General features: G+C 39.4%; 3 protein-coding genes across 4 annotated transcripts; 2 read left to right on the forward strand and 1 right to left on the reverse strand.

The window, feature by feature from the left end:
- The first annotated feature begins 811 nt into the window (after nt 1-811).
- Nucleotides 812-8,921, forward strand: LOC111321319 (uncharacterized). Its single transcript, XM_022924170.2, has 7 exons — nt 812-958; nt 2,630-2,915; nt 3,396-3,563; nt 5,418-5,609; nt 5,741-6,016; nt 7,038-7,329; nt 8,002-8,921. Exons 2-7 carry the CDS (start codon nt 2,711-2,713, stop codon nt 8,486-8,488), a joined length of 1,620 nt encoding a protein of 539 aa, XP_022779905.2. The 5' UTR covers nt 812-958; nt 2,630-2,710; the 3' UTR covers nt 8,489-8,921.
- A 3,122-nt stretch (nt 8,922-12,043) lies between these two features.
- LOC111321332 (uncharacterized) lies at nt 12,044-14,049 on the forward strand. The gene has a single exon (XM_022924181.2). The coding sequence runs from the start codon at nt 12,161-12,163 to the stop codon at nt 13,763-13,765; it is 1,605 nt and encodes a 534-aa protein (XP_022779916.2). The 5' UTR covers nt 12,044-12,160; the 3' UTR covers nt 13,766-14,049.
- A 2,971-nt stretch (nt 14,050-17,020) lies between these two features.
- On the reverse strand, nt 17,021-25,482 carry LOC111321300 (uncharacterized). 2 transcript variants are annotated; one of them, XR_002693955.2, is made up of 3 exons: nt 23,537-25,482; nt 18,309-18,574; nt 17,021-17,832 (listed from the first exon to the last, which is right to left on the reverse strand). XR_002693955.2 is itself a non-coding variant. In XM_022924145.2 (2 exons), exon 1 carries the CDS (start codon nt 25,096-25,098, stop codon nt 23,560-23,562), a length of 1,539 nt encoding a protein of 512 aa, XP_022779880.2. In that variant the 5' UTR covers nt 25,099-25,482; the 3' UTR covers nt 17,021-18,574; nt 23,537-23,559. The 2 variants fall into 2 exon arrangements, 1 of the variants encoding a protein (XP_022779880.2); XM_022924145.2 differs by having other exon boundaries at nt 17,021-18,574.
- Between the last annotated feature and the right edge of the window lie 335 nt (nt 25,483-25,817).

Below are 25,817 nucleotides of genomic sequence, written 5' to 3' on the forward strand. Positions count from 1 at the left end.
CCCCCAGGTTTTCTTGCCTACCTGAGACCAGTTACAACCTCATTTAAACGGTCGGCTGGATTTTGTAAAGAAATGAGTGAGAAGTTAGCTCGCCCAGGGTAACTCGGAGGGAGGATTGTCTCGGTAAAGTAGTTGCGAACATCAGCAAATGTGGATTCGGGGTACGGTTGAAACAGTTACGTCATAGTCCTCCGAGTTTGTTTCCTCTTGGCCCAGCTACCTAGCTGGCGCGGTTTATGCGCGTGAAACGAACAGCGAGGCCCCGAGAGGTCTGGGACGCCGCCCAATGCTCTAGCTCCAACACAAAACCGCCGGCTTCGAAGGCTAGCTTCTTTGTGTTAATACATTTTCTTGGGGAGAAGCTTTCAACAACTTGAATACCTTTTCCGAGGGCAGAAAGGCTACAAAGTCGCGAAGAGAACTGTCTTCCGATTTCTTTGAACTAAAATAGCTTTTCTCGAGCACTTATGGGAGGTTTGAGCGAAACTTTATAAATTTATATTCAACTCAACGTTCAACGTTCATCGCTGTTTACGTTCTCTCGCCATAGGTTCATTTTTGGTAGAAATTTCGCTTTTTGTTTTAAGTCAGACGAATCTATACTTTTCTATGTTATTCGTGAAAAGGAAATAACAGTTGTTTTGACATGGTGCCGGAGGGCTTTGTTCACGGACATTTGTTCACGGACATTTGATAATAAATCACAATTCTTTCACTGCGAGCCTTTCTGTGTGAAGGCTCTTGAGAAACCACCAAAAACAATGCCTAAAGCAGTCTTTACGAAATAAGCGTCACTGTTGCTAGGCAACAACTTAATTTAACTAATTACACTCAAGTGTATCGTGTTGGTCTTGAAAGCAAGCGATAAATTTAATGCCTTTTACGCACACGCAAAATCAAGGAATTTCATCCAGGAACTAAAGGGATTTAGCATAGGGAGCAAGAAGTCGCCTTGAAGGTAAGATATCTCGGCGGTTTGCATGTCTGAGTGCAACAAAAGTATTCAGGAGATATCACTTTCATTGCTCATGTGGATACTTTACACTGATTTTCAATATAGACACTTGTCTGTTGTGCATCGAACGTAGCGTTGTTTGTTTGTTTCTCTCTTGGCCTACTATGTTTGCTGGCGTATACCACAGACTTGTTTGTTTACAAAGCAATCATAAAGAAACGTCGCTATTTGATGACAAATTGTAATCTACTAGTTTAAACACGCCTGGACCATGATAAGTGAGTGAGTTTCTTACAATAACAAAGTAGAAAAATCATAAGCGGCCGTGATTTTACAAAAGGCTACTTGGCAACTGTGCGTGAGTGAGCAATCGTTCGATTTCATCGTTGCATCGGCGAACTGTCACTAACGGCATAAAGTCAATGTGTCAAATTCTCAGAGATGACGATTTTGAATTTTCTAACGCTAAAAGAACTAAAAAAAGCTGGACGCGGAAAAAACTTTGCGAATTTTTCTACTGTTGCACAAACTAAGGCAATTGTATTTAAAAGTTGTCTTGAGCAACATTAAAGTAAAAGCTTGTATTCTCGCAGAATGCAGCTGTGTTAGTTCGCGTAAAATTGTTCTATAATTAATCATAAATTATTCTTAAACTAATGCGATTGGCGCTAGTTTTTGTTCTCCGATCGTCGCAGTTTACAATCACACTTCTAGTTTACTCGGCGAAGTTGCTCCTAAGTTAACCAGATATCGGACATAATTTCATCAACATTTCGCCAATATGATATGAAATTTAATATCAAACAATTGATTATCAAAATTATCATCAATATTGGGAGCATTTTACATAATTAACGAAACTTCACGCTGTTTGCGCAAAGCTTGTATCTGTTAATATTCATAACAGTAACATAGTGATCTTTTACATCACGAGATTTTGGCTTTTTTCTCAAAAGACGTTTGCCGCGTTGGAAGAGATTGCCAAACTACAGATATTAGCCACAAAATTTAGAGAGTGCCTTTCATGCATGCAATCCGACTCCAGCCAAAACTTTAAATAAATAAAGGGGGTAAGTTTCTAAAGAAACTGTGGTGCCACAGGATAATTTGTATTAATATTCGCTCTGACGAAGGGCTAACGCTCGAAACTTAAGCTTTAGAATCTCTCTATGGCGCCAATTTATATTATAAACTCAGCAGGGTGATAAAACTACATTTTCTGGTTTGGCCAAAACAGGCAAAGACGGAACGACACAAAACAAAAAAGGCAGAACCAAGATAGTTTGAATGAAAAAAAAATTGAAATATTATCGAGGTCGAAATTGAAATCCTTTGCTTTCTTCTATGAAACGAGTGAGTGTGTTTCTTTTCGCATCTGTTGTCTGCAATAAATTTGTTTTATGTCAAAGGAAATTAACGGCTGAGAGGTTTGCGCCAATTGTAATGCATTCTACCTCTCAATAATCTTTTGGAGAATGGAAAAACACTTTTAAAAGTGTTAAAATAAATATTCTGCTAAAATAATGGACACTTAGAGATTAAAACCTTCCGGTCTGTTCTGAGCCGAGCCGGATAAAGAGAAATATCTGGCATAAGTTTTCCCTCAAAAGCAAAGTTAACACAGTCCCTGTCACTGTTTATTACAAGTTGCGCTTGTTATTTTTATTTTTACAGGGATCCGGCTGATAGACTTCGAGGTCATATGTGAGAATCTAGGCTCTTCAACCTAGAATCAATCTTAAAACGAAACTGAATATGTCCGCCACAAGTAACGATAACATAAATGTAGGTCCGCATAACGTACCGACTCTCAGTGTACAAGAAGTGGTAGATTCCAATCAGAATGTAACAGCTTTTAGCTCGACTAGAGGCAGCGCACAGATCGAATGCAAGTCAGGAATTATCACTGAGGGAGAATCCAAAAGTCGACAAAGAAGCGGGCGAAGCCAGCAATCGAGCGGTGAGTCGCAATTGAAATTGATTCCAGCATGAGTCGACGAAATTCGAATCACGATCAGTACTGCGTATTCAGTTGAAAATGGAGGAATTGAATAAATCGGTTTCCGTCGAAAAAGCTTCATTCAACTATTATTACGAAGGGAGTTCGCTGATCACAGCTATTCAAACCATGGGAGATGGGTGCTTTCGAGCTGCTTAATAAGTATATCAGCCGATAAGATGGTTCAACAATCTCATTATCTAATCAGGAAATTTGGTTTTAATATTTTGATTATCACTCTTCCAGGGAAAGGCTAATTTTTTAAAATTTCATGCTCACCTTTTTTTTTCTGAAACTTCATTCGATAACTCTATAAGATATGGCGAAGTAAAAAGACTTCAAAACTTTTAGATAACCTATAGTGTATTAAGTTTATTGTTTTCTTCTTGCAAAGAGAGAGCAAAGAGCAGCAACGAGCTTTTACTTCTTTACTTTCAACAGCTAAATCTAAAAGGGCAGGTACAGGCAAAAGCAAGCTGACCCCAGTCCCCACTCTAGCTGAGGACACTTCCAAAGAACAGATTGGCTCAGATGCGGAAGCTGGGGAGAACAGTGATTATGATACAGATCTGGAATTCGAAGAACCTCGTCTAGAATACGACCCAACAGGTAAAATAAATAGCATATTAGACTCCTTTGTATATTGGCACACAATTTTTATTCACCGGATAGGAACTCTATAGTAATTCCTTTGTGTCAATGAGCATTTTTGTGGTCATCGTTTCTTTGAAACCTAGAATAGTTACATTATATTATTATTATATATCATATATTATTACCTATTATATATTATTATAATATACATATATTTAACAGTTATTCACCTCAGGTTAGGTGAATATCGTCAAATAATCCCCGAGACGAAGTCGAGGGGATTATTCGACAATTTTCACAGAACCTGAGGCGAATAATTGTTTTAGTATAATTTCAGAGCTGAAAGATGAACGATAGAACGAGTAAATTCATCGTGTCCTTAAATTTGACAACAAATGGACAGAAAACCAAGACGTTAAGTGACAGTTATATTTCGGTATAAATTATACCATCATCAGACTGAAAATATATACAAAATTAGGATCTTAAATAGTTACAAAAGGTATACTCAAGAGAACAGGCAAAGTTCTCTGCTGGATTTTAATCCATTGTTAAGTGGTGGTGAATGGCGCTTAATGTGGAAGGCCTCTTTGTATAATAACAGGTTCCAATTATCGTCATAATCTAACACTGTGGTGTTATTCTGAACTACATTGATTGCGTATTCATTATTGCCGAAAACAGTTGGTGTGATGATGTTATTTAAAGTATCCGGTAAATTAAATAAATTATGTATAAAGGTTCAATGTTCGCAAGTGCGTAGATGTTTGTAAATCGCACTCTCTTTATCAGTAAAGCATGTTCACGTGTTCTGATGAGAAAGGTTCTATCAGTTTTACCAAGTAGGATGACTGACAGCCGGGACAACTGAATTTGTAAGCATAGTTTTGTGGTTTTCTCGCGAATTCTAATCTGGCTGTTAGGGTTTTTTTAAGTGTCTTCGCAGCTTTCGTTTGAAGGAACGTAAAAGTTGTGATGTTTTCTTGCCAATGTAGGGAATAGAAAGCCAAATGGTGACGGGCTCATCTTTGCCTGTACTCTTGAGTATAACTTTTGTAACTATTTAAGCTCCTAATTTTGTAGGTATTTTCAGTCTGATGATGGTATAGTTTATACCGAAATATAACCGTCACTTAACATCTTGGTTTTCTGTTCATAGACCACTTTCTAAATGGCTGCCGGATTAATATTATTTTGTCTAAATTTAAATTAGCCCTTCTGGCCTCGTTCTCCAGTACTAAATTCAAAAGAAACATTATCTCAAGCGAGGCCAGAAGGGCTAATTTAATTTTAAACAAAAGAATATTAATCCAGCAGCCATTTCTGAAAGTGGTCTATTTGTTGTCAAATTTAAAGACACGATGAATTTACTCGGTCTATCGTTCATCTTTTATGTTCTCAAATTATCATCTGGTTCTGGCTTTCAGAGCTGAACAACAGAGAAATTTCTAAAATCATAACATTTTAGTAAGTTAAACAATTATTAACATTTTATTTTAACATTTTATATAAACCGCGTGGAGCGGTTTATATAGCGTCATATAAGGAACCGCTTGACCAATCAGATTGCTGGAAACTCTTTGCTCAGCTCTGAAATTATACTAATATATATATATGTATATATATATATATATATATATATATATATATAACTGTATATATATATATACGTTCGCGTTGGCTGTGAGGTTTGGACTGCGAATCTTTATTGATCCTCCTGGCGCGGTGCACCCTTGTTGGCCTGAGAGTTTCATTAACGATTATATATATATATATATATGGATTAAATGTTATTCTGTAATAATAACATAATAACAGACATGTCAACTTATTTAAGAAATTTATGATAGTTATAATTCTCTCTACTAGGTCGAAAGGCATACCGAGATGCCTGTTCTCAACTCGGTATCATCCCAGTCTCCTTTGTCATCGAGCACATCACAAGAGAGGAAATTAACATTAAACACCACGGCCTGGGTCCAACTGGAGCCCAAGCCATCGCAGCTGCACTCATGCGAAACACGACAACGACGAAACTAAATCTAAGAGACTGCGCAATAGGTGAGATTTTTTTTCCTTTCAAGCATGCCCTCAAGTTCTTGATAAAATATTAATTCTCAGAAGTAGATCTAAATCATATCAATGCATTTTTAACTCTAATATCTTTTGCTTCTTTTCCACCTTCCATCCAGAACCAGAAGGTAGTATACACATCGCCAGATTACTACGAGAAAATTTTTACATCACTGAGCTGGACCTTGCTGAGAACAAAATCAAAAGCCCTGGCGCGAAAGCTATAGCTGAAGTGCTTAATGATAACAACACCATAAAAACCCTGAACTTATCTTGGAGCGAGTTCAAAGACAAAGACGCCGCTTGTCTGGCAGAAGGAATTCGAGTAAACCAAACTCTGGTGTGGCTCGATTTGAGTCATAACAACTTTTGTGAAGAAGCCGGAGTGTTACTCGGTAAGAAATACCAATCTTTGATCGAGTAGAGTAGTCGTCAAGGTGAGGTACGCAGCCAGAAAAGGTCTCTAATCTCTTGTCGGTAACAGTGACTGACGCCTACTTCGACAAACTAAGCACAGCAGTCATCATTAGAGTCAAACGAAGCGCTATTTGCAAGTCGTATTTCATATTTGAAAGTCTGGTTCCTTGAAAATGGACAATTTTGCTGTCATTTTGATTAATCTGAGGACTCACCAACTACACTTTTACAATAGTTGTTCAAGTGATTCGGGGATGCGCGCGCACCCTGATTGGTCGACTTATTATTATAATCACCTAAGGCAAGGTGGTTATAATACCAACGAGATTGCCAACTGGCATTCCCTTCGAACTCATCTCCAGGATTGTCAGTCGAAAAGGCTCTTCAGCTTTAGAGAATAATTGTTCAACAACTTTCGACATACAGCTTGACACTGATAGTGACTTTCACCCAGGTCGACGAAACAAGAGATTATAAACAGTGTATAATATCTTGCGAGGATTCAATCTATTGCGATCACCGACAATAACCTTTTAAGGCCCACTCACTGGCAGAGCTTGAGATCGCTCTCTACAAAAGCATTTAATGAGGACTACTCAAGATTTTCCACGCAGCAGTAAGGAGGAGTCAAAATAAGTCGAGACTGAATCATCCGTACAGGTTTTCCCTGAGAGGACAGTTTTTCTCAGGACAGTTATTTAAAGACAGTTACTTTAAGCCATCTGATATTACAAAAAATGATGTACGCACGTGTTTCGTAATTATTTTAATGTTTTAACAGATGTTAGAAGTAAACTAACAAGCTTGGAACTAACAGTTAAATCAGAGGAGGATTTTCTCTCTGAGTGTAAACTACACTCATTTTAATTCATTAAATAATTTTTAACAAACTTGGGTTGCAATTTGACCCGAATTGATACCAGATTTTGCATGCAATTTACCCAGCTGTACTCTTTTAATTGTGCTTTCACAATAACAATTTTACAATATTTCCTCTAGGACCCGCCATTGATGCGAATGGTGGATTAGAATATCTGAACCTTAGCTGGAATCATCTACGAGGAAAGGGTGGCATTGCTATCGGCAGAGGACTCCGCGCCAACTGCAGCCTGAAGACACTCAACCTGTCTTGGAACGGGTTTGCCGATGAAGGTGCAGCCGCAGTTGGAGAATCACTAAAAGCAAATAACACACTGACTGACTTAGATCTGACTAACAACCGGATTTCCACTCAAGGTGCTCTGGCACTCAGTAAAGGAATTCAAGTCAACAACACTTTGAAGATATTAAGGTTTGTAAAAACTACTTTACATAGATGCACGACATACACTGGTGAGATAACGACGGATGACGTAAAAATCCTCTTTGAATGCTTTGATGAAAGCAGTGAACGAGATATTCATGACTAAAGACAATTTTAGTGACAGTACTTCTCTCCAGCCAAATTTACAATAGCAGACTCAGAAAAAAAAATAAAAAGGACAGAAAGGCCTCGAGTAACAGGCCAGCGGGTGGGTTTAGAGGGGCCAGAGGGGCCAGAGGGACCATCCTTTTCGCGGTGCTATGGAAGAAGGCCGAAAGTTACCAAGAACCTCAGTTTTAAAGTGTTGATGAAGAATTTCAGTTATTCCTAAAGGGTGAGAAATATTACAAATTTTTCCGAAGTGAAGACATGATCCTCCTAGATGAGCTACAATTTTAAGTAAATACAGAAAAGAATATTGAGGCTTCGACGAGATTCGAACCTGTGCTTCGCAGATACTGGTTGGGTGATGCTACCAACTGAATTAAGAAGCCACATGTTGGGGGCGAGGCACTTCACCTGCGAGGATCATTTCTTCATTTGTTTTAATCCGCAGACCAAATTAGGATTTATCGCATTAATACTGCGTTAATTTTTTCTCTAATACATAGCATGGAAAGTAGGTATTAAAGATAATCTTCTCGCATAACTTTATTGCAGAATTGGAATGAATCCCTTACAAAATGCTGGTGCTTTCGGCCTCCTCACAGCCATGAAGAACAACCTCGATACAGCGTTAGAAAAAATTTTGCTCAACAGTGTTGTGGTTACCTTAGAGACCCAGGCCCTCGTAGAGCTCCTTTTGGGTCAACATCCGGGACTCACTATTACCTGCACTTTTAGTAAACGCTCTGGAAACCTATCGGAGGAACTTGACAGTCTTTACGGAAAAAACAAGAAGAACGACTTGATCTATATTCTCAAGCGATACGTCGAAGAGAAGAATTATAGGTTGGTGGACTTGTTCAACCAGTTTGACAAGGACAATAGCTTATCGGTGACCAGAGAGGAATTTCGGCAGGGGCTAAAAGGCATAGGTGTGCCCATGACCGATGATCAGCTGACCGCATTGATTGACATGTTGGATGACGACGGGGACGGTGAAATTGATTACGGTGAATTCACGTGGATAAATGAAGTAGAATAAATGACCTGCTCGTTAAATATGCTCACGGAAGCGTGTCTCGAGTAAGATTCTCAGAATGGAAAGAAATGATGAATGTACGAAGAAGTTATTTTGAAATTGTAAGTGCAGATCACGGAACGCTAAGGCGAGAACATCCTCTGAGACCCAGGGGCTGTGAGTCGATTTCAAGTAAAGGGCAGAAGAGCTCTTCTGCCCTTAACTTGAAATCGACTCACAGCCCCTGGGTCTCCAAGGATGAGGCGAGAAGTGAACATCTACATAATTTCCTGATTTGATACACGATACTAGTACGGGACGCTTTCTTCTAGAAACAAAAACTGTTTTTTAAAAAAAGCATTGCTCGATAAAGAATTTGAATAATCATAGTTTGCAATAATTTATTATCAGTTGCTCTCAATCGATTGAAAATTATATTAAATAAAATATTAAAGTGTGCATGTGGTTATAAGAAGGATCGACCAAAGGGAATGTTTGTTGCTAATTAAAGCACTGCATATGATCATAAAATTATCAACCGCAGAAATGAAAGTTTCCGAACGAGTCTTTTGAAACTGTCTTTGCATGTAAGAAAGCGTTCCTCGCAGTGATGAACCCTACTTATGTAGTTCTGGAAATGAGGCCTGAAAAAAACTCAGGCCCGTGAGGCATTTGAACCCATGACCTCCGCGATACCGGTGCAGTGCTCTACGAACTGAGCTAACAAGTCAACTGGGAACTGGTCGGCATTATATGTGTTGGTCTGTATTAACCCCGTTTAATACGGGCGCATTTGCATCACTCCTCCCATCCAAGTTTGCTCTGAGGAGGTGCGATGGGTTTAATTGCTCTTTCGTGTTCTGTCCAAAATTTTTGATAGCAGGAGTACTGCCTGCGGGGCGAAAAACATGTCATGTTATGTTGCACAACACGTGTTTACAACATTCGAATGGTTACGTAAGGTGCCGTGTAACTTCTTTTCAACTGACAAAGTGCACGCACAGTCTTGAAAATTCTTAATTGAGGTAACGCTGAATGAATGAGGGAATACAACTAACTGGGGTCTAACTTTGAAAGCATCTTTGATCCCTCTTTTCCAGTTCTTTCACCAAGTGGTACGCAGCTCCATCTGCTGTGCTTACCTCGCATGTGTGAACATTAATACCTTAAGCCCGATCAAGCTCAAATCCGGCCAGTTTACGTCAAAGATTTAATGAATTTGCATGTATGCTCAATCACCGATCTCTACCGTGATTATATAAGTGCAATCAGCTCACGAACGTGTCAAATTTATGTAACTTAGTTTCTTTGAGTCCAACTCAGCTGTTAACTTAACAAAAGTGTTGCGTAATGACGTGTCTACTAAAAATTCTTGTTTTGAACTGAAAGTCGTTGTTTTAGGATTATGCCAGGACATAGAGAACAAAGGAACCTCTCATGACAAAAGACGTTTAGTACAATGAAATATATGAAGTTCATATATATGAACTTCATATATTTCATTGTACTGATTTATCACTTTCACGGGTTTATTACGAATCAACTTAACGGCCTGCTCCCAGTTGGCTTGTTAGCTCAATTGGTAAGAGCGCTGCACTAGTATCGCAGAGGTCAGTGGTTCGAATCCCGTACAGGCCTGATTTTTTTCAGGTCTGATTTTCGCTATTGCTTAAATAGCGCTATCTACTGCGAGGATCGTGCATCATACGGAAAAGACGTTTAGTTGAGGGCGGAGATATCCGGAATTCAGCTGAGCTGTGCTCCTCCTTATTCCAAAGTAATTGCCGGCCGGTGAAATGATACCATTGACTGGTTATTATTAGCTTCATAATTCTTACGCGCTCGCTTTTTTTTTTTTTTTTTTTCTTTTTAATAAATGACATAATTTTCAATTGTTGCAGCGGCTACTTGCAACGGACGCAAAGCCAGTTTGCTACGGCAATTCATTTTTTGCACGCACACTACAAACGAAGCCAAACACTAGAAGGTTGTAGACATTCAGTTGTAATGCCAACCAGGAAAGTGAAACCCGTAGGTGTTTTTGCTGCATCGATGCAGATCCCATTTCGTTGGAAGTGCTGTTTACATCGATCGTGGTAACGACAACAAAGAATGGTGGAATTAAATCATCTAAGGCTTCATGAGATTTTTCGAAATACTTTCACTGATTAACATGATTACATTTCTGTGAATGAAATACTAGGTATGATAACTGTGGTTAGAAGTTTTGTGGACGTGACTGCGGGTACACACTGACATTCAAACAATAACAGAGAATCCTTTTTGTTCACTAAGTTGTTCGTGCTCCCGGCCAAGGTTATTTCAAGAAGGTTCATCCGTTTACTGGGATATTTTACTGATTTGTTTTTTACCCTAACGATACCGCTTTATTTCCATGACAATTACAAACGGTCTGGTATTGTTTTTGGGACCAATATGACTACAATTGCTGCCTTCTTCTCTTTTGTAGTGCACATGATATGATATTAAAGGAATCGCCTGATTCATGGGAACCTGTTTGATGGATTAACGTAAGGAATGAGCTATTGTTACCTTGCCCTGTTATTCATTGAGGAATGTTAAGTACTTTTCACAAACTAACAAGAGACTTTGTGCTGGAATTAAAAAACTCAGTTTCTTTAGCTCGCGAGAGACAAAACAACCCCATGGAAATTGCATAACAGGTGAGACCGGAGCGACATTTCCCCACTAAATTACAACTCTTATTTTTGAGAAATTGGGTAAAAGATGTGAATTCTATATGTAAGAAATCAAAACCTCAGTTTCTTTAGTTCGCCAGAGACAAAACAACCCCATGGAAATTGCATAACAAGGGAGACCGGAGAGACATTTCCCCACTAAATTACAACTCTTATCTCTGAGAATTTGGGGAAAAATGTCAATTCTATATGTAAGAATGAACTAATGGTCTGTCAAAGAATCAGCTCGATGCATCTACATTGCATTACTAGCACCGCACTCAGCTTAGCTCTAGTCAACTTTTTCTTGTGCGGAAATGATCGTAACGGAGCTCAAAAACAGACCTGTCTTGGACTAAACAACAGGGCTCACTTTGTCCTAATTGACTATGTGAAATCACATCGCATTACGTGGATGTCTCAGACTTTTCTTACATGTAAACTGTACATATTTTTGTTTTTGTTGACCAACTTTGACAAGTATGGCCCAGAGAAGGCTTTGGTTCGTTGTATTTGCATCCAGCTTGACATCTCACGATCATTTCGTGTCAACGCAGTATTTTGGCTAAGAGACAAAGGAAAGCAATCACAACGAAAAGCTTGGACAGCCCCAAAACGGAAGTCAAACAATATTTTAACCACATTAACTGAAAGCTTTTGTTGTTTTTACATTATCACGTATCTTGCAAAGTTGATGCGAGATACTAAAACACTCGGTTGCATAAGAGCTAACTGGACATCTGTCCACCACTACTGGTTAAAATGTGAATGCCATGGGAAAAAGTCCATCAGTTCATTTGCAAATCATTATTTTAATTAGTCCTGTTGAAGCTTTGTCTAAATTGTGGCGATTAACATACCAGGCATTTATTTTCTTGTTTATGTTTCCCAACAGATCTCATTTATCAGAGTTTTAAAAAGAGTGAAGCAGATTTCATCGGAATTCTAAACGAGTAGTCAGCATTGTGGTACAACGTGAATGGTTTGAGCTGTGTAAATGGTTCTCGAGATGTCTGTTGAGAGGGTGGGTTCACCAAGAGAAGGATTGACACTCAGAGTAGAAGATTCACGATGCAGATTTCGCAAAGAGGAACTAGACATCGAAAAGCTACGTACATTTTCAAGATCTTTGGATGATATCACTTCAGAAACACTATACAGCAAGTGGAAAAGAGCGCGGGGGGAAGGAACCAAGTCACCCTCACGCAGAGGTCGAAGCATATCTCTGATTACACCGCCAAACATCTTGCGCCAGGAAAACCAAAAGCAAAGTAAACCAGCTAGGAAGAACAGCTTCCATGTTTTGCAAGAGAATGTTTTCAGACCACGGGGTTGGACTATAGCAGCAAGTCCCATGGAGGTCATCAATGAGCATTTTGCATCGCAAACACTAGATGTCAATAACAACAACGATACGCCAGCCCTAGATGGACAAGATGCAAAGCGTCTGTGGGGAGAAAGAAGAAGAAATAGGAAACAATTCAAGGTAACATTGCAGATTCCTCAAAAGCAACACAGACCACCAACATATACAGGAGCCGAAATTACGACGGTGACTCAAGGAAAAAAGTATCATGTTGATCGCAAACGAGTGATCGAAACCGCTTCGGAAGTTTTCATCAAACCCTCTCAAGTACCACGATTTGTTCCCGAATCTTCACGAGAGGACGAAAACCCTCCGATAGTGGCGCACCTTGTGGGTGAAGTAGATGATGCTTCCATAACAATGGAGGACTCATTTGCTGAGAAACCTTTTGACAATTTGTCAGCCGAAACAGTAAAAATCGAGCTCCCACAGCAGTCTGTTAGCATGCCTGCATCGCCAAACTTCCCATTAAGAAAGGTTCTTGAACATGCGTGGGAGGAAGTCACAAAAGACTCTTTTGGGGGTCTAAGTAAAGATATTATTGTCCAAGACGCCTCTGAGATGACAGCAAGCAGTGAAAGGTCAAAAGCATCAAAGAATACTTTCTCACTTGGCTGCACTTATGCAGTGGTCAGCCAACCAACGCGAGCGAATAAAAACACTGTCAAACCAACTGCACAAATGAACAGCACTATAATTACCAAAGAACAACGTGCCGAACTAGAAGAAGAATTCCAAAAGTTGAAGAAAGTTTCGCTCGAGTTGGATAGAGCTGAGTCTGAAGAGAAAAGATGCAACAGCCCAAATGGTTCTTCTGGAGTTAATTCAAAGGATATTTTGGAGCCACAGCCGTTCAGACGATTCTCAGAACTTAACAATCCAACTGTATGGAACTCATCGAGTCAGTCAACGGCCAGAGCTATTCTGCAGAATATTACAGACGTCGCGCATAAAACTGAAAAAGAGAGAATTCAGGATATCGAGTGGGCTTTCGAGTGGATTAGAAAAGAACTGGCTGAGCTACGAGCTCAAGATAAAGATATAATGCGGACATTTACAAAGATTCAAGCCGGGATAAGGAAAATCAAACTTCAACGCGCATTGAGCGGCGCCTTAGACGAGCCATACGAATGTGACATTGTGCACCATTCGGTAAATTTAAGCGCTAGCTTTTCATATGTTCCGCTAGTTAAAGAACTACACAACACGTTTCCGAGAAGAGCTAGTGCTATATGAACTTTCAAAGCTATCTAATCAACGGTCAAAAGTAAATAATTAATTGGTTCGAAATAGACACATGTCTAGGCCCGTCCGCGCTTTATAATTATTGACTCAAATTAATGGCTTTAATCTCTGTTACTGTAAGAAATACTCGGCCAAGTGTGTTGTTGCCGAGCGCGATTATTGAGTTTGAAGATCAATGCAGTAGAAAATACAACTCTTCGAAGAAAGGTACTTTCGGTAGTAATTGATAATAAAAGAAGCGTGTTTCACAGCTTGTTGAATATAAGCTAAGACAATTTATTGTGTTGTGATGTCTTATCTTTAAAAGTTTGAGATGCAGAAGAAGAAGACTTCGACCAACTGCTGAAGTCATATTCCTGCTGTGAGGTTAACGAAATGTCAAGAAAATGGTATAACAAATACGGGAATTCAAATTACTCCCTTTGGGGTCAATTTTTCAACAACAAATTACGATGGTCAAGTATGATACAGAAAGCTATCATTTCGTGCTCCAATTCCCAGAGCGTCGATCTCTTTCACAATTCTATTGTTTGACAGAATTCGAGTGTGTTAAGGTATTTATTCTCTGCTTTACTCAGGGGAAATAACTGAGGCCTGAACACGCCTCAGAGGTTAATAATAGTTTAGATTTACACTTAGAATCACGGCGGTGCAACAAAGTAATGCTTGCGTTTATTCATAGCAATAGATATGAGTAGAGTGCTTGGAAAATGCGAATAATGATGTTGTTGATAAAAGGTAAAAAGTACAATAGTGGTGTAAATGAAATGAAATCTGTTAATTACTCCCATGATCCGAGTTGTTTCCGGTACACGTGAGTTCTTTTCAGTTCAATCATGCAAGGTGAATGATTTTGAAAGGGCTTGAAAGAGTGGGCAAAATGTTTTAGCGCGTTGTCATAACGCAAAGTCAGCCTTTGAAATCTCTAGGCAACCAAAAAGAGCGTGAGGCTATCATAATTGTCATGTCTTTTGAAGAGATTTAGAAGCGTAGGTGTGGTAACTAAGAGCAGAGTGTGGTTTACAATTGGCTGTGAAATGTTTATTGTACTATAGCACAATGGTCTTGTATAATATATCATTACGGGTTTATTAAACAACAATAATGTGCACGAAAATTTGCAGCCCTTAAACGTGACCTATAGTCTCATTGCGCTTGATATAATGACGAAAATTGTTTTTAGAGATGTCCGGGGGTGAGGAAGGGTGGAGTACGTAAGAAGCCCTGATATACAGACTGCAGATGACAAGAACCATTTTTTCCTCTACCTTTCCAGCGTTTTGTTCAGTAATATATGTGAAAATATATTGACATCCTCGGTGAACAGGAAATATTTCTATATTATCATCCTGGATCTTTCAGGAGGATAAGAAAGCAAGGGAGACTAATTAATCTCGGGCAAATTTTGGCATTCCCATTTTGTTTTAAACTTGGTACACATTACCTGACATTAGATCTAAGGTTTGAACAACCCCCCTCCCCCGGGGGATTTATACTCTCCTACTGAGGAGGATAGGGTGGCAACTTTTAAGGCGCTCTTTTTTTCCCTCCTTAACCTGCGAACTGATAGCTTAAGAATGAATTTTCCATCAATTAAAGACCTCGAAAACAATTTGGGGTTAACATATTTTATAATACTTAATAAGATCTACGGGATAAAAAATTCTCGGAATTGTGACAAACTCACCGCAATGACTTGAGAGTGTTTCATGATCACAACATTCAAACAGAACATGGTAAATTGGTTTCAAATCCAAAATGCGTCAACTTTCTTTGGGATAATTTCTTTCTTTTTTTCTACACCCACTTTTCAGATCAGGCAAGTTCACGCAACTATGGGTCACGGTACAGACACAGCTATTGCTCAGCTAACCTCGTTCCCAGGGTCTCTCATCTTCCCGCCTCCTGGAGAGACCTTGGGAACGAGGTTGTTACTCAGCTAAGATTTCACTTATCATTATTAGATTATCAAACAACAATAATGTCCAGGAAAATTTACCGCCCTCAAACGTGACTTATATTGATTCGATAAAACCTAAGGGATGAATACTGCAAATATTCTCTGAATTTTAACCTCTTCGTATCATCGCATTGACAAGATAATGTTTCATGGTCACAAAATCCAAACTGAACTTGAAAAAGGGGTAAAGAAAAAAGGAAGAAATTACCCTAAAGAAAGTTGACGCATTTTGTGTTTGAAACCAATTTACCGTCAAGCAAGATTACGAAACTATGGGTCACGGCACAGACACAGCCATTGTTCAGCTAGGATTGCATTTATCAGTGTGGGATCATCAACTGAACAATAATGTCCAGAAACTATACAACCCTTCAACGTGGCTCATAGCTGTCGCATTTTGTAATTGAAACCAATTTAACTGTAGGCAGGCTTACGAAACTATGGGTCGCGACACAGACAGAGCTATCGTTCAGCTAAGATTGTATTTATTACCATGGAATTATCAAACAACGATAATGCCCAGGAAAATTTGCCGCCTTAACGTGGCTCATAGTCTCATTGTACGGGATGAGATGTCGGGGTGAAGAAGGAGGGGGGGGGGGGGGGGGAAGAGAGAGAACCAATGACAAATGCAAATGACAAGAACCTTTTCTTCTCGCCCTTTGTAGCGTTCTATAAAACAAGGTGAAAACATATCTACATTTTCGATGAACCGGAAATATCTCCCTATTATTTTAATAGATCTATTGAGGATAAGAAGACAAGGGAGTGCAATCACGGGTAAATTTTGCCATATGAATTTGCCGCAAACGTTGAACGCTTTAGATCTGTGTGTTGAATTAATTCCCTCCCTCCCCTCCGGCTTTATACTTTACTACTTGGGGGTATAGAAAGGGGTCGAGGGAGCCTTTGCTTCATAGAAGTGTCAAACTCTAAGGTTTTTCTCTTTTTCCTTTCTCAACCTTCGAAAAATATTTTAAAAGTAAATCTACCAGCTATTAACAGCCACAATAGCTTGAGTGTCAGGTCTTCCTAAGGGGCTGGGGGATAGGAGATTGGGGGTAGGGGGAGGGGGAAGGGGAGAGGAGAAAGGAAGGGCGTTTCTTCCTTTCGCTCTCTCCCTTTCTCGCTTCTCTTTTACTCCTTTCCCCCAGAAAGGCTCCCAGAAACGCCTTATACTCAGGCTACAGCCACAAAATAATTTGAATGTAAAGAGGCCCTTTATGCGCTAAGTTGGCCTTGTCCGTCTGCCTGTTTGCTTTTGTGTTTGTTGGGACAAATAGAAGTTTTCAGTGAACTCAACATTTTATTTCAGTTTGAATTCGTTTGATTTCTACTAAAACGTCATTGATTAATTTCGTTAATTCAGTTCAGTTTTTCACAGTAATGCAGAATAATCAAAATTTTACTAGTTATAGGAACTAAAGAGTAGAACAAAGAAACATACTGTCTTTTGGTGACACTGAATATAATGGTTTTACGAGCGCCAAATATTTCAGACTGGGCTAAATAATTTATATTAATCATTCCATCAATCATCAGCTTTCATATACGACACAAGCAATTTTGGTATGGATTGTATATAGTTATATAATAGATACATTACTTTTTGGTTAATAGTTTACGTCTTCGTTCTTTTTTCTTACGATGAGGTGGGGAATTCTGCGTCATCGTTAACTAGTTCTAACTTCTAAACTTATAGAAGACCAACTTCTGCTCAATTCAGGAGCGACAAATCGGGTTTCAGTGAAGACGAAATTGTATATTAACATACGCCTTTGTTCTTTTGAAAACTGGATCCTTTCTTTCTTGAGTGTTTTGCCCCTATTCATGCTTAAACGACTTATTTGTTTTCAGACTCCACGAGCTCTGGCACAACTAAGAGAAGTTGTTCTTGCAAAACCCCGCTGCCTGGTATTTTTTTTAGTGTCAAACCAGAATTTACACTTCACTTACTCAGAACGTCTGCCTATTCCACAATGGTGCGTGCGCAAGTGAGAACACGCACCGGGTTACCGAAACAATATAGTCAGTCTGCCAGAAACTGCTCTGTTCCCAAAGATGACATTCACGGAAAGGACGATGTGACCCGTCAGGGCTGAGGAATGGAAAGCAGCCTAAGTCTAACTATAACTTTAACATGACCAGCTTTTTAACTGTAACCTCTCTCTACATTCTCATATCGCAAAGATACTTTAAAAAAAATGAACAGCGAGCGAAAAGGGGGCCAAAGACTCACTTCTACCAAAATCCTCGTTGATTTTCGCTCGTCCGCTCTTTCCTTCGTCTCCTATGATCGAGAGCCTGAAACAGCCCGGCTTATTTAACAGCCCGGCTTATTTAACAGCTCGGCTTATTTAACAGCCCGGCTTATTTAACAGCCCGGCTTATTTAACAGCCCGGCTTATTTAACAGCCCGGCTTATTTAACAGCCCGGCTTATTTAACAGCCCGGCTTATTTAACAGCCAGGTAAGAAGATCCAAGGATCTTATTGTCATTTTCTCTCGTAATTTTCGAGGGATTTTGGCCTAATGTAAAATATAGAACAAACTTGCTTCATAAACTTATCTCACCTATTTTTCTGTAAAATACTTCTTTGTTTTACTTGAAGGCTACAACGCTTTCTTCTCAAAACGAACAACCTTTAGACCTCGTCGTCTTCCTCTTTCAATAAGTTTTTTCATGTCGTTTTGTCTTTATTTTTGTTTATTTGTGTTTATGTTTGTTTCCTTTTCTTTTCAGACTTAACTCTTGGCGACAGGTGTGAAAAATTTTCCGACATCAAAGAAGTATTCCACGTGATAAAGTCTGGTCGACCACATCTTGCTGTCGTGCATGTCTAAAAGAAAAACAAAAAAAATGAAAAACAGAAAATGAGAAAATGAAAAACAAAACAGGATGAGGACTTGATATTTCCACATTCACTCGGAAAAAAAAGAAAAAAAAAAAAAAAAAGAAAAAAAAAAAAAAAAAAAAAAAAAAGGAAGTTATCTGGTTGATACAAAGAATACCCTTTCGAAGAGAAGATCTGGAACTTAAAATGTCTAGGTAAGGTGTGCGGAGGTGTTTGAGATTCCAGCATTTTTTCGATTAACCCTTTAATTCCGAAGGGCGCTTTGCATCTAATTTCTCCTTGCAACAACACCCCCGAATCACAAATTAAAGTCCCGAGAATTAAGGAAATGATCTCCAACTAGAAAAGCTCTTGATTTTTAAACAAATTCATCTTGTCAGCACCTTAGGGATTCTATAGAGACTCAGCAGTAATGCGCCCACCTTGTAGACCGCGAAAAATGGTAAGCGCTGGCCTCGAAAAAACGCCCCCATACCTCCGATTTAACCTCAGTCACTAGGGGACTGAAACTGACTTAGCGCTACTGAGTGGCTTCCCAAAAAGAAACTTTTCCTGATAGTATTTTAAAGGAACTTTCAATTAACAGTGAAAATTCTGCTTCGGTACAATTTCACGTTTTTACTGTTTCGTCGAAGAGAAAATAAAGATGAAATGAATGGAAGGAAGATAGTAATCTCGAAAGGACTCCGGGCGCGTTCACTAAAACTCTATTGATAGTACACCATTTTAACGGAGTGTACAACTGAGAAAAAGATTTTTGTACCTCATTGGAATTACTTCTCTCATTGTTTATGTCCTGTAGTTCTACTTTATTAGCATGGATCCGACATGGGTTTATGGCAATTGTCGCTTAAGATAAGCAGCTGCGGTAATTTCATGGGCAATGCTTTCGAGGTCACCGTGAAAATTGCAATTAAGGACCTGATTACACGAGCCGAGCTGGCACGGTTAGCCGAGCTGATTTCTTTTGTTTTCACGCTTTGGCGAACACCAAAACAAAAGAAATCAGCCCGGCTACCAGGGCCAGCCCGGCTCCTGTAATCAGGCCCTAACTTTGCACAGCTGTACAGATTCGGTGATCCTTGTACGTGACAATTTTTAGCAACCGCTCTTATGCTGCTAACTACAAGAACCCCCGGACGAGATTTGCAGGAAAGAGAATAATAAAACGAAATTGGTGAGAAAAAAACAACCTTGTTAACATAGAACCCACAATTTCCATTTCCTACGTGACGGCAAGATAATCGTGGTTCAACGAGCCTGCACTTCACTTCCGTTGTTTACTTCACGTTTACACTTTAACAAGCTTTACAATCTCAATTACAATTCACTTTGAAAACAAATATCTTGGTGTTTAGAAAATTATGTCACTTATTTTGAATCCCCTTAGGCAGTTTGCATGTTGTTTTCTTAGTATCGGATAAACTCGATCGGATCTGTTACCCCTCAATGCTGAGAAACTTCGAAATATTGTTTGTAGCTATTGTGCAGCGATTACAAAATCATTTAGCGTATTAAAGTTTGATTGCGACCACTTATGATCACACAGGTACAACGAATTGTTTGAAGTTTATCATATACGAGAAAACAGTTAGTTAAGCTTTCAGGAAACTTTTCACACCGATGTGGGAAGCAGTAATTAATTACAGCTAACGAGGAAATGCCTTGCCGAGTTATTTTAAGAGATATGTCTCTTTTTACATCCTGTGTTATTCCATTCTCTTAAACCAAACCATGGACCCAACAATTCATCTTTCAAAACAATCGAGTCGCTTTCTTTTCACGTCCTTGATGCAGATTTGTGACGTAAAAAAGGTTAAAACGAGCCCGTGGAAAATTTTAATTTGTCACGTTTTGGAGAAGAAAGGACAACGCGACTCGAGGACTGGAGACATGGGTGTAGATAAATTCAAGTCTGTCGCAACAGCTTGTGAAAAGGAGCGTCAAACACTTTTAAGTGCGACCATGTAAAATGAAACACAAAATTTTCCATTTTAGTGACATTTCAAAAAATCCATTTTGAAGTCTCCAGTGGAAAACTAATTCATTTATGATTCTTTATTGCATTCTTTCACGTAATCAGTGTGCAAAAATAGTAAGGGAGTATCTAACATGTGGGAAGACAGTGACTCAATATCTTTAATTCGTTTTTTTAAGCCTAGCTGTACAAGCGTAAGCCGAAAAAAGCCAACAAGCTTAAGTATTAAGAAGGGAAATCCTGTGTACATACCTCGAAATTTTTGCAAGAAAATTAGCATGCAAACAGAAGCACTTACTACCCGTTTATCGGATTTACCATCCCCTGGATTAAACATCATTTTGCGAGGAGAAACCAAAATAGCTCCCACTAAAAGAAATTCAGGGTTTGTCATTGTTTTAGATGTCTAGGAATCTTCTTAATTAACGACCTATTATGATGCAAGCTTCATATTGCAGCACAACAACGATTAAAAGGCGCCTGAAGTCTGACACTTGTCCAGAGCGGTGTAAAAGTGCACTATCAGAAATGTCTGTATGTAATACTTTGAGGTTCCATTTTGTTTGATCGATAAACAGTAAAGGAAAACATTTGAAGCTCAGCTTGCACAAGTGGTCGACCCCACTGGTATCGTTCCGTCAGATAAGTTTTTCGAAGAGCTTTGCGTAATGAAACACTCGTAATATTTTGGTTTCGTATCGTGCAAAACGTGACTACTTCAAGACACAAAATATATTGAGAATAACATCCTCTTAGTTATACTACAAAGGCGGTTGAGCTGCCTTTATGTTTATTTTGGGAGCACTTGTGATCGATGAATTATCTTTTCGGATCAGCCAACCTCACTGCTGACAGAAACAAAGGTGCCTTTTGATGTTAACGTTCGAAGTTGGTGAAGTGTTTCATAAATAAACAGTTGTGCGGACATCGTAGGCAAAGGAATTCAAAATTTAATCACACAATAATGGTGCAAATAAGGAAATAAAGACTTCCAGAGAGAATTTGTTAATTTTTGATGGGTATGATTTCGCTGGTCAATTCTCCTATAAGACGATAGAATGTAAAGTCTTAAACCCCAAACCCAGCAACAATGAGAAACATTATGAGTTGGTGCATCCGCTTGAACATATTTTGAGAAACAGTCGGGTTTTGATCGAGGTAATCGGGGTCTGAAAAGTGCATAAGTGCTGATTCAGGCGGCCCAGCTCCAGGCTTTTGGTAGATAAAAGGCATTCTTTCACAGGACCATGGAAAAACTATAAACGCAGTGTTTTTTAATCAAATTTGAACTGACAGATGTAAGGCCGAGGAAGCTTCTCAACCGGATTAGGCAGAAAATCATGCATTGATGATCACAGAATAAGAGAGACCTGAGTTCCAGTCGGCGCAACCTTTGTGAAAAATTGTTTTAAAGTCTTTAAAGAGTTTAATTATCTGTATAAAAGAAAACTCTGAGTTTAAATGAAGAAACATGAAATAACACACTGCTTCTATGAAAAAGAGAAAACGGAAGCAGAAAATTCGTACAACTTTCAAAGTGCCAAGGGTAATATGAGTGGCTATGGCAACCGCTTTAAGTACATTAGATTTTCCAAAGCAAGGCCCCTATCTACGTGATGTTTTGACTAATCCAAGAAGAAGGAACTTCCTAGAAATGTGAACACAAGGAAGCTGATACGAACCTTCCGTTTCACGTTGCAACTTCCTTTCAAAATTCCCTCATAACACTTGAGTCAAACCTTCCGCTATGCTATGCATTTGTTGATCGGCTTGACACCTTTTACGGGTCATTTAGTCACGTTTTCGTTGCAACGCATCTGGAACCAGTGAAGATTTTGATTGAGATATTTTTTATTTACTTAGAACATTTTTGAAATTGAAAGAATTTTTGCGTATCTCAAACTGAAAATGAAACTTTTTATTCACGGTGCAAATATTAAATGAACGCCTCCTTTTCAAGTTTCTCCACTAACACTAATATATCTGGGCACAGGTTATACCAAACATTTGATTACCGAATGAAATGCTTTGATGTGCTTGCACCAAAACAAACTTGAAAATTTATAATTGATTTGACGTTGTGGTCAAATGTTTGCATTGCGTTTCTTTTGATGAAGGATTACTGCAGTTTCACCTCGTGACCTGCAAGGCGTAATATTGCTTTTCGAGAATTATTCCTCTTTCAAAAACACGCAAAGTCAATTCAAAAATCGACACTAATCTATCAACATTTCCTAAACGTCTTTGTTCTTCAAGTTCAATACCGTCTCAAGCGTTAAAAAGTTCTGAATAAGCTTTCATGATCTATTCTTAGTTTGTTTGCGATAAAATGATGGCCAGATTGATTGTTCATCGGAAGTCAACGAACATCTTGAAGTATCTATTTGCTTTCGTTATCGTCTAGTGGGGTACTGTTTTCTTTCAAAACATTTTTCGTATATGATTACTACACTTGTTTTCCTAAATCCGAAGTGTTTACCTCGAATCCTGAGGCTTTTAGGGAGTTCCAAGGTAATTTGCAACACAAAAGGCTTTCTTTGTTAGAAAGAAAAACAATAAAAGCTGTTTGGACTTTGAAAAAAATTGATCAATCGGTTTACATCGACTGTTGCGCTAGAGTGCTTTTTCCCACGAAAACATTTTTCAGAGGACAATGAAATCGATCATAACAAGTTAGAGTGCGAGGACAAGAAAACGCACCATAAAGTTGCTAAATATGTTTCACTTCTGATTCATGCTACCAAAGAACTTTCATGTACATATACAGACTTCTTTAATTTCGAGGTGCGATACAAAACAATGCCGGCCAAAACAATTTGATACCTGTAGCGCGCGGCTGAGCTAGAACATTGAATGTAAACCAGCACGCCAAGTTTAAAGTACCGAAACAATGTACAAGTCATGGGAGTGTGTCCGAAAAATACATATAATAAGAAAAAAAAAAACAAGTTTCTCAACAGCTTACTTACCGACAATAAAAAATATTTTCCTTTCAACACCAGCTGAATCGTCTCGAGTGAGAGTGTGTCAACCTGTCCTCAGTTAGCAGAAGTGGTTGGACTCGCGGGGTGCTGTCCACTTCATTGCGGTCAATGCAGGTGGCATCAAATTCTTCCGCCTTCAGTTCACTTTTCAAGTTCACTATTTTCGCTCGTAAACTGATAAATAAACTGACGAGGTCCCTGTCTGGTGTTTTTATACGGTTAAGTTCCTCAAGGATCCACTTTAGCGCTCTACTTAATTCGTCCAGCCTTTCTTTCTTACTTTTATACTTTCCCTCTTGCTGCAGCCTGCTGAGGAGCTGTCGAGCTTGTTCCAGTGCACTCTGCGTGCTGTAACCGGACAGTTTAGCTGTAGCGGCAGAATCATTAAACGAGCGTGCTGGATTTAAAGTAGCGACTGAATATCTACGCGCGGGATGGTTTCCACTTGCGGGGTACGAATCCAACGATTGCACCGAGGAAAATCGTCGGATAGGCCTTGCGGTGTTCAAACTTGTGTGGCTGTCGTCCTTGAAAGGAGCCAAATCGCCGGATATCGGCTTAGCTATCAACGTGCCATCGACGGTACTATCGCTGTCAGACGAAGAGTGATACGAACTGTTCGATGAAAAAGATGCCTCACTGCTTATGTCGCTAAACACGTCCTCCATAGAGCGATCAACGTTTCCTTTAAAATCCTCCACCTGTAATCCTGGTCTTACTTTGCCGACTCCGTTGACTTTAGGTCCTTTAAAACCTTGCGCTTGTGCAACCAATTTCTTCCACTGGTCGTCGTCTTCGTTTCTGCTACAATCAGCACTTTCTGTATCCTTTACATCGCTATGACATCCTTTGTCAACATCACACCCTCCAGATTCTTCATTCGTACTATTTCGCGGCCTCGGCAACACAATGTTAACCTTCTTGAAACCTGAATACCCTGCGACGCTGTGAAAGTAACCATCAGAAAACCGGCGACGATTCAGAGAGGAGGCCCTGCTGATGGAATTATTTGCGGTAACTGAATTGGCCTTCGTGCTGTCGTCATCCGCGCAGTGTTCTTCTGAGACAGCGCTAAATATTGGAGCGCTTGTTTTCTCAGAGAATCTAAGAAAACCGTCCGAGGCGCGTCTTCCATTGCGAGGCTTTGACAATTGTGATAGAAACGTTACATTAGAAGCGGGAGTGACACGTCGGGTCGGCTGCTCGTTAGTAATTTGAAATTGGGGTCGCACCACTGCCTGCGTATCCGTTTTCACTTCCCTATTTGTTGCGCTGTTCCTCGACAGTTCTCTTCTCTCGCTGTTGTAGAACCGATCTGGGTTTTCAATCCCTTCGACTCTTCTTGCGGTCGGAAAACCCTCCATTCGAACATCTCCAAGGGAGATAGAATGCCTGATCTTCACTTGATTCCATCCGTTGTGTCGTTCTTGGTCGTGTGTCCCACTTACTTCCCACGTTTTGTACATCCCGTCGCTATCCGCAGTACTGTTCTGCCACAGCGTGTTTTTATACCTGGTCTCCTTCATGCTTGCCACTCCGCACAGCATTCTTTGAAAATCTGGCGCTTCACACACAAGTGAGAGCAAACACTTTGTGACGTGGTGTACTTCATAAAAAAGAGCATGTGATTATTCAAACGATACTAATTTCCTCCGCGTTGTTTTTTTAGTTATATTGAGCAACTGACCGCAAATTAGTCTAATGTCTAGATTGTTCGCCTGTCGATCTCTTCATAGAGGAACATTCCACACGTACTGCAGCTTGGTAAATGCAATGATAAAGAGAATACTTCTGGCTGTTAGATTTTGACAGCTTGAAAGTCATCCGCCTATTGTGAGTTAATAACTTTTGTATTTAGTAATAGGAGCAGCACGTAGTTCATGACCCTTGCGGAAACTCAGTTACCCCCCTCCCCCAGGGAGACAAAATAGAAACAAAGAAACTTCGTTTTAAGATAATCACAATCACTGCGGGGTTTTTTTGACGCACCTGCAATACTGGTTACTCGTCTTGAAGGCTGCAATATGCAAATAATCGAACAGTTTGTGTTTCATTCTGGACCAATATAGTTTTCATTTTCAGTGATAACCAAGTTGTCTCTATCGGTTTGGGGTCAAATTGGTCGGTTTCTTTTATAACTAGTCAGCTTAGATACTGTGAAAATCATTTGACTCACAGGTCAAGATGTTTCTTTTAGCAATAAATTGCAATCAATCACCAGAACAACTAAAAGACAATCTGTATTTAACTGGGCTCTTGAGCAATG

Source organism: Stylophora pistillata, chromosome 1 (genome assembly GCF_964205215.1).
Source record: "Stylophora pistillata chromosome 1, jaStyPist1.2, whole genome shotgun sequence".
Taxonomy (NCBI): Eukaryota; Metazoa; Cnidaria; class Anthozoa; order Scleractinia; family Pocilloporidae; genus Stylophora; species Stylophora pistillata.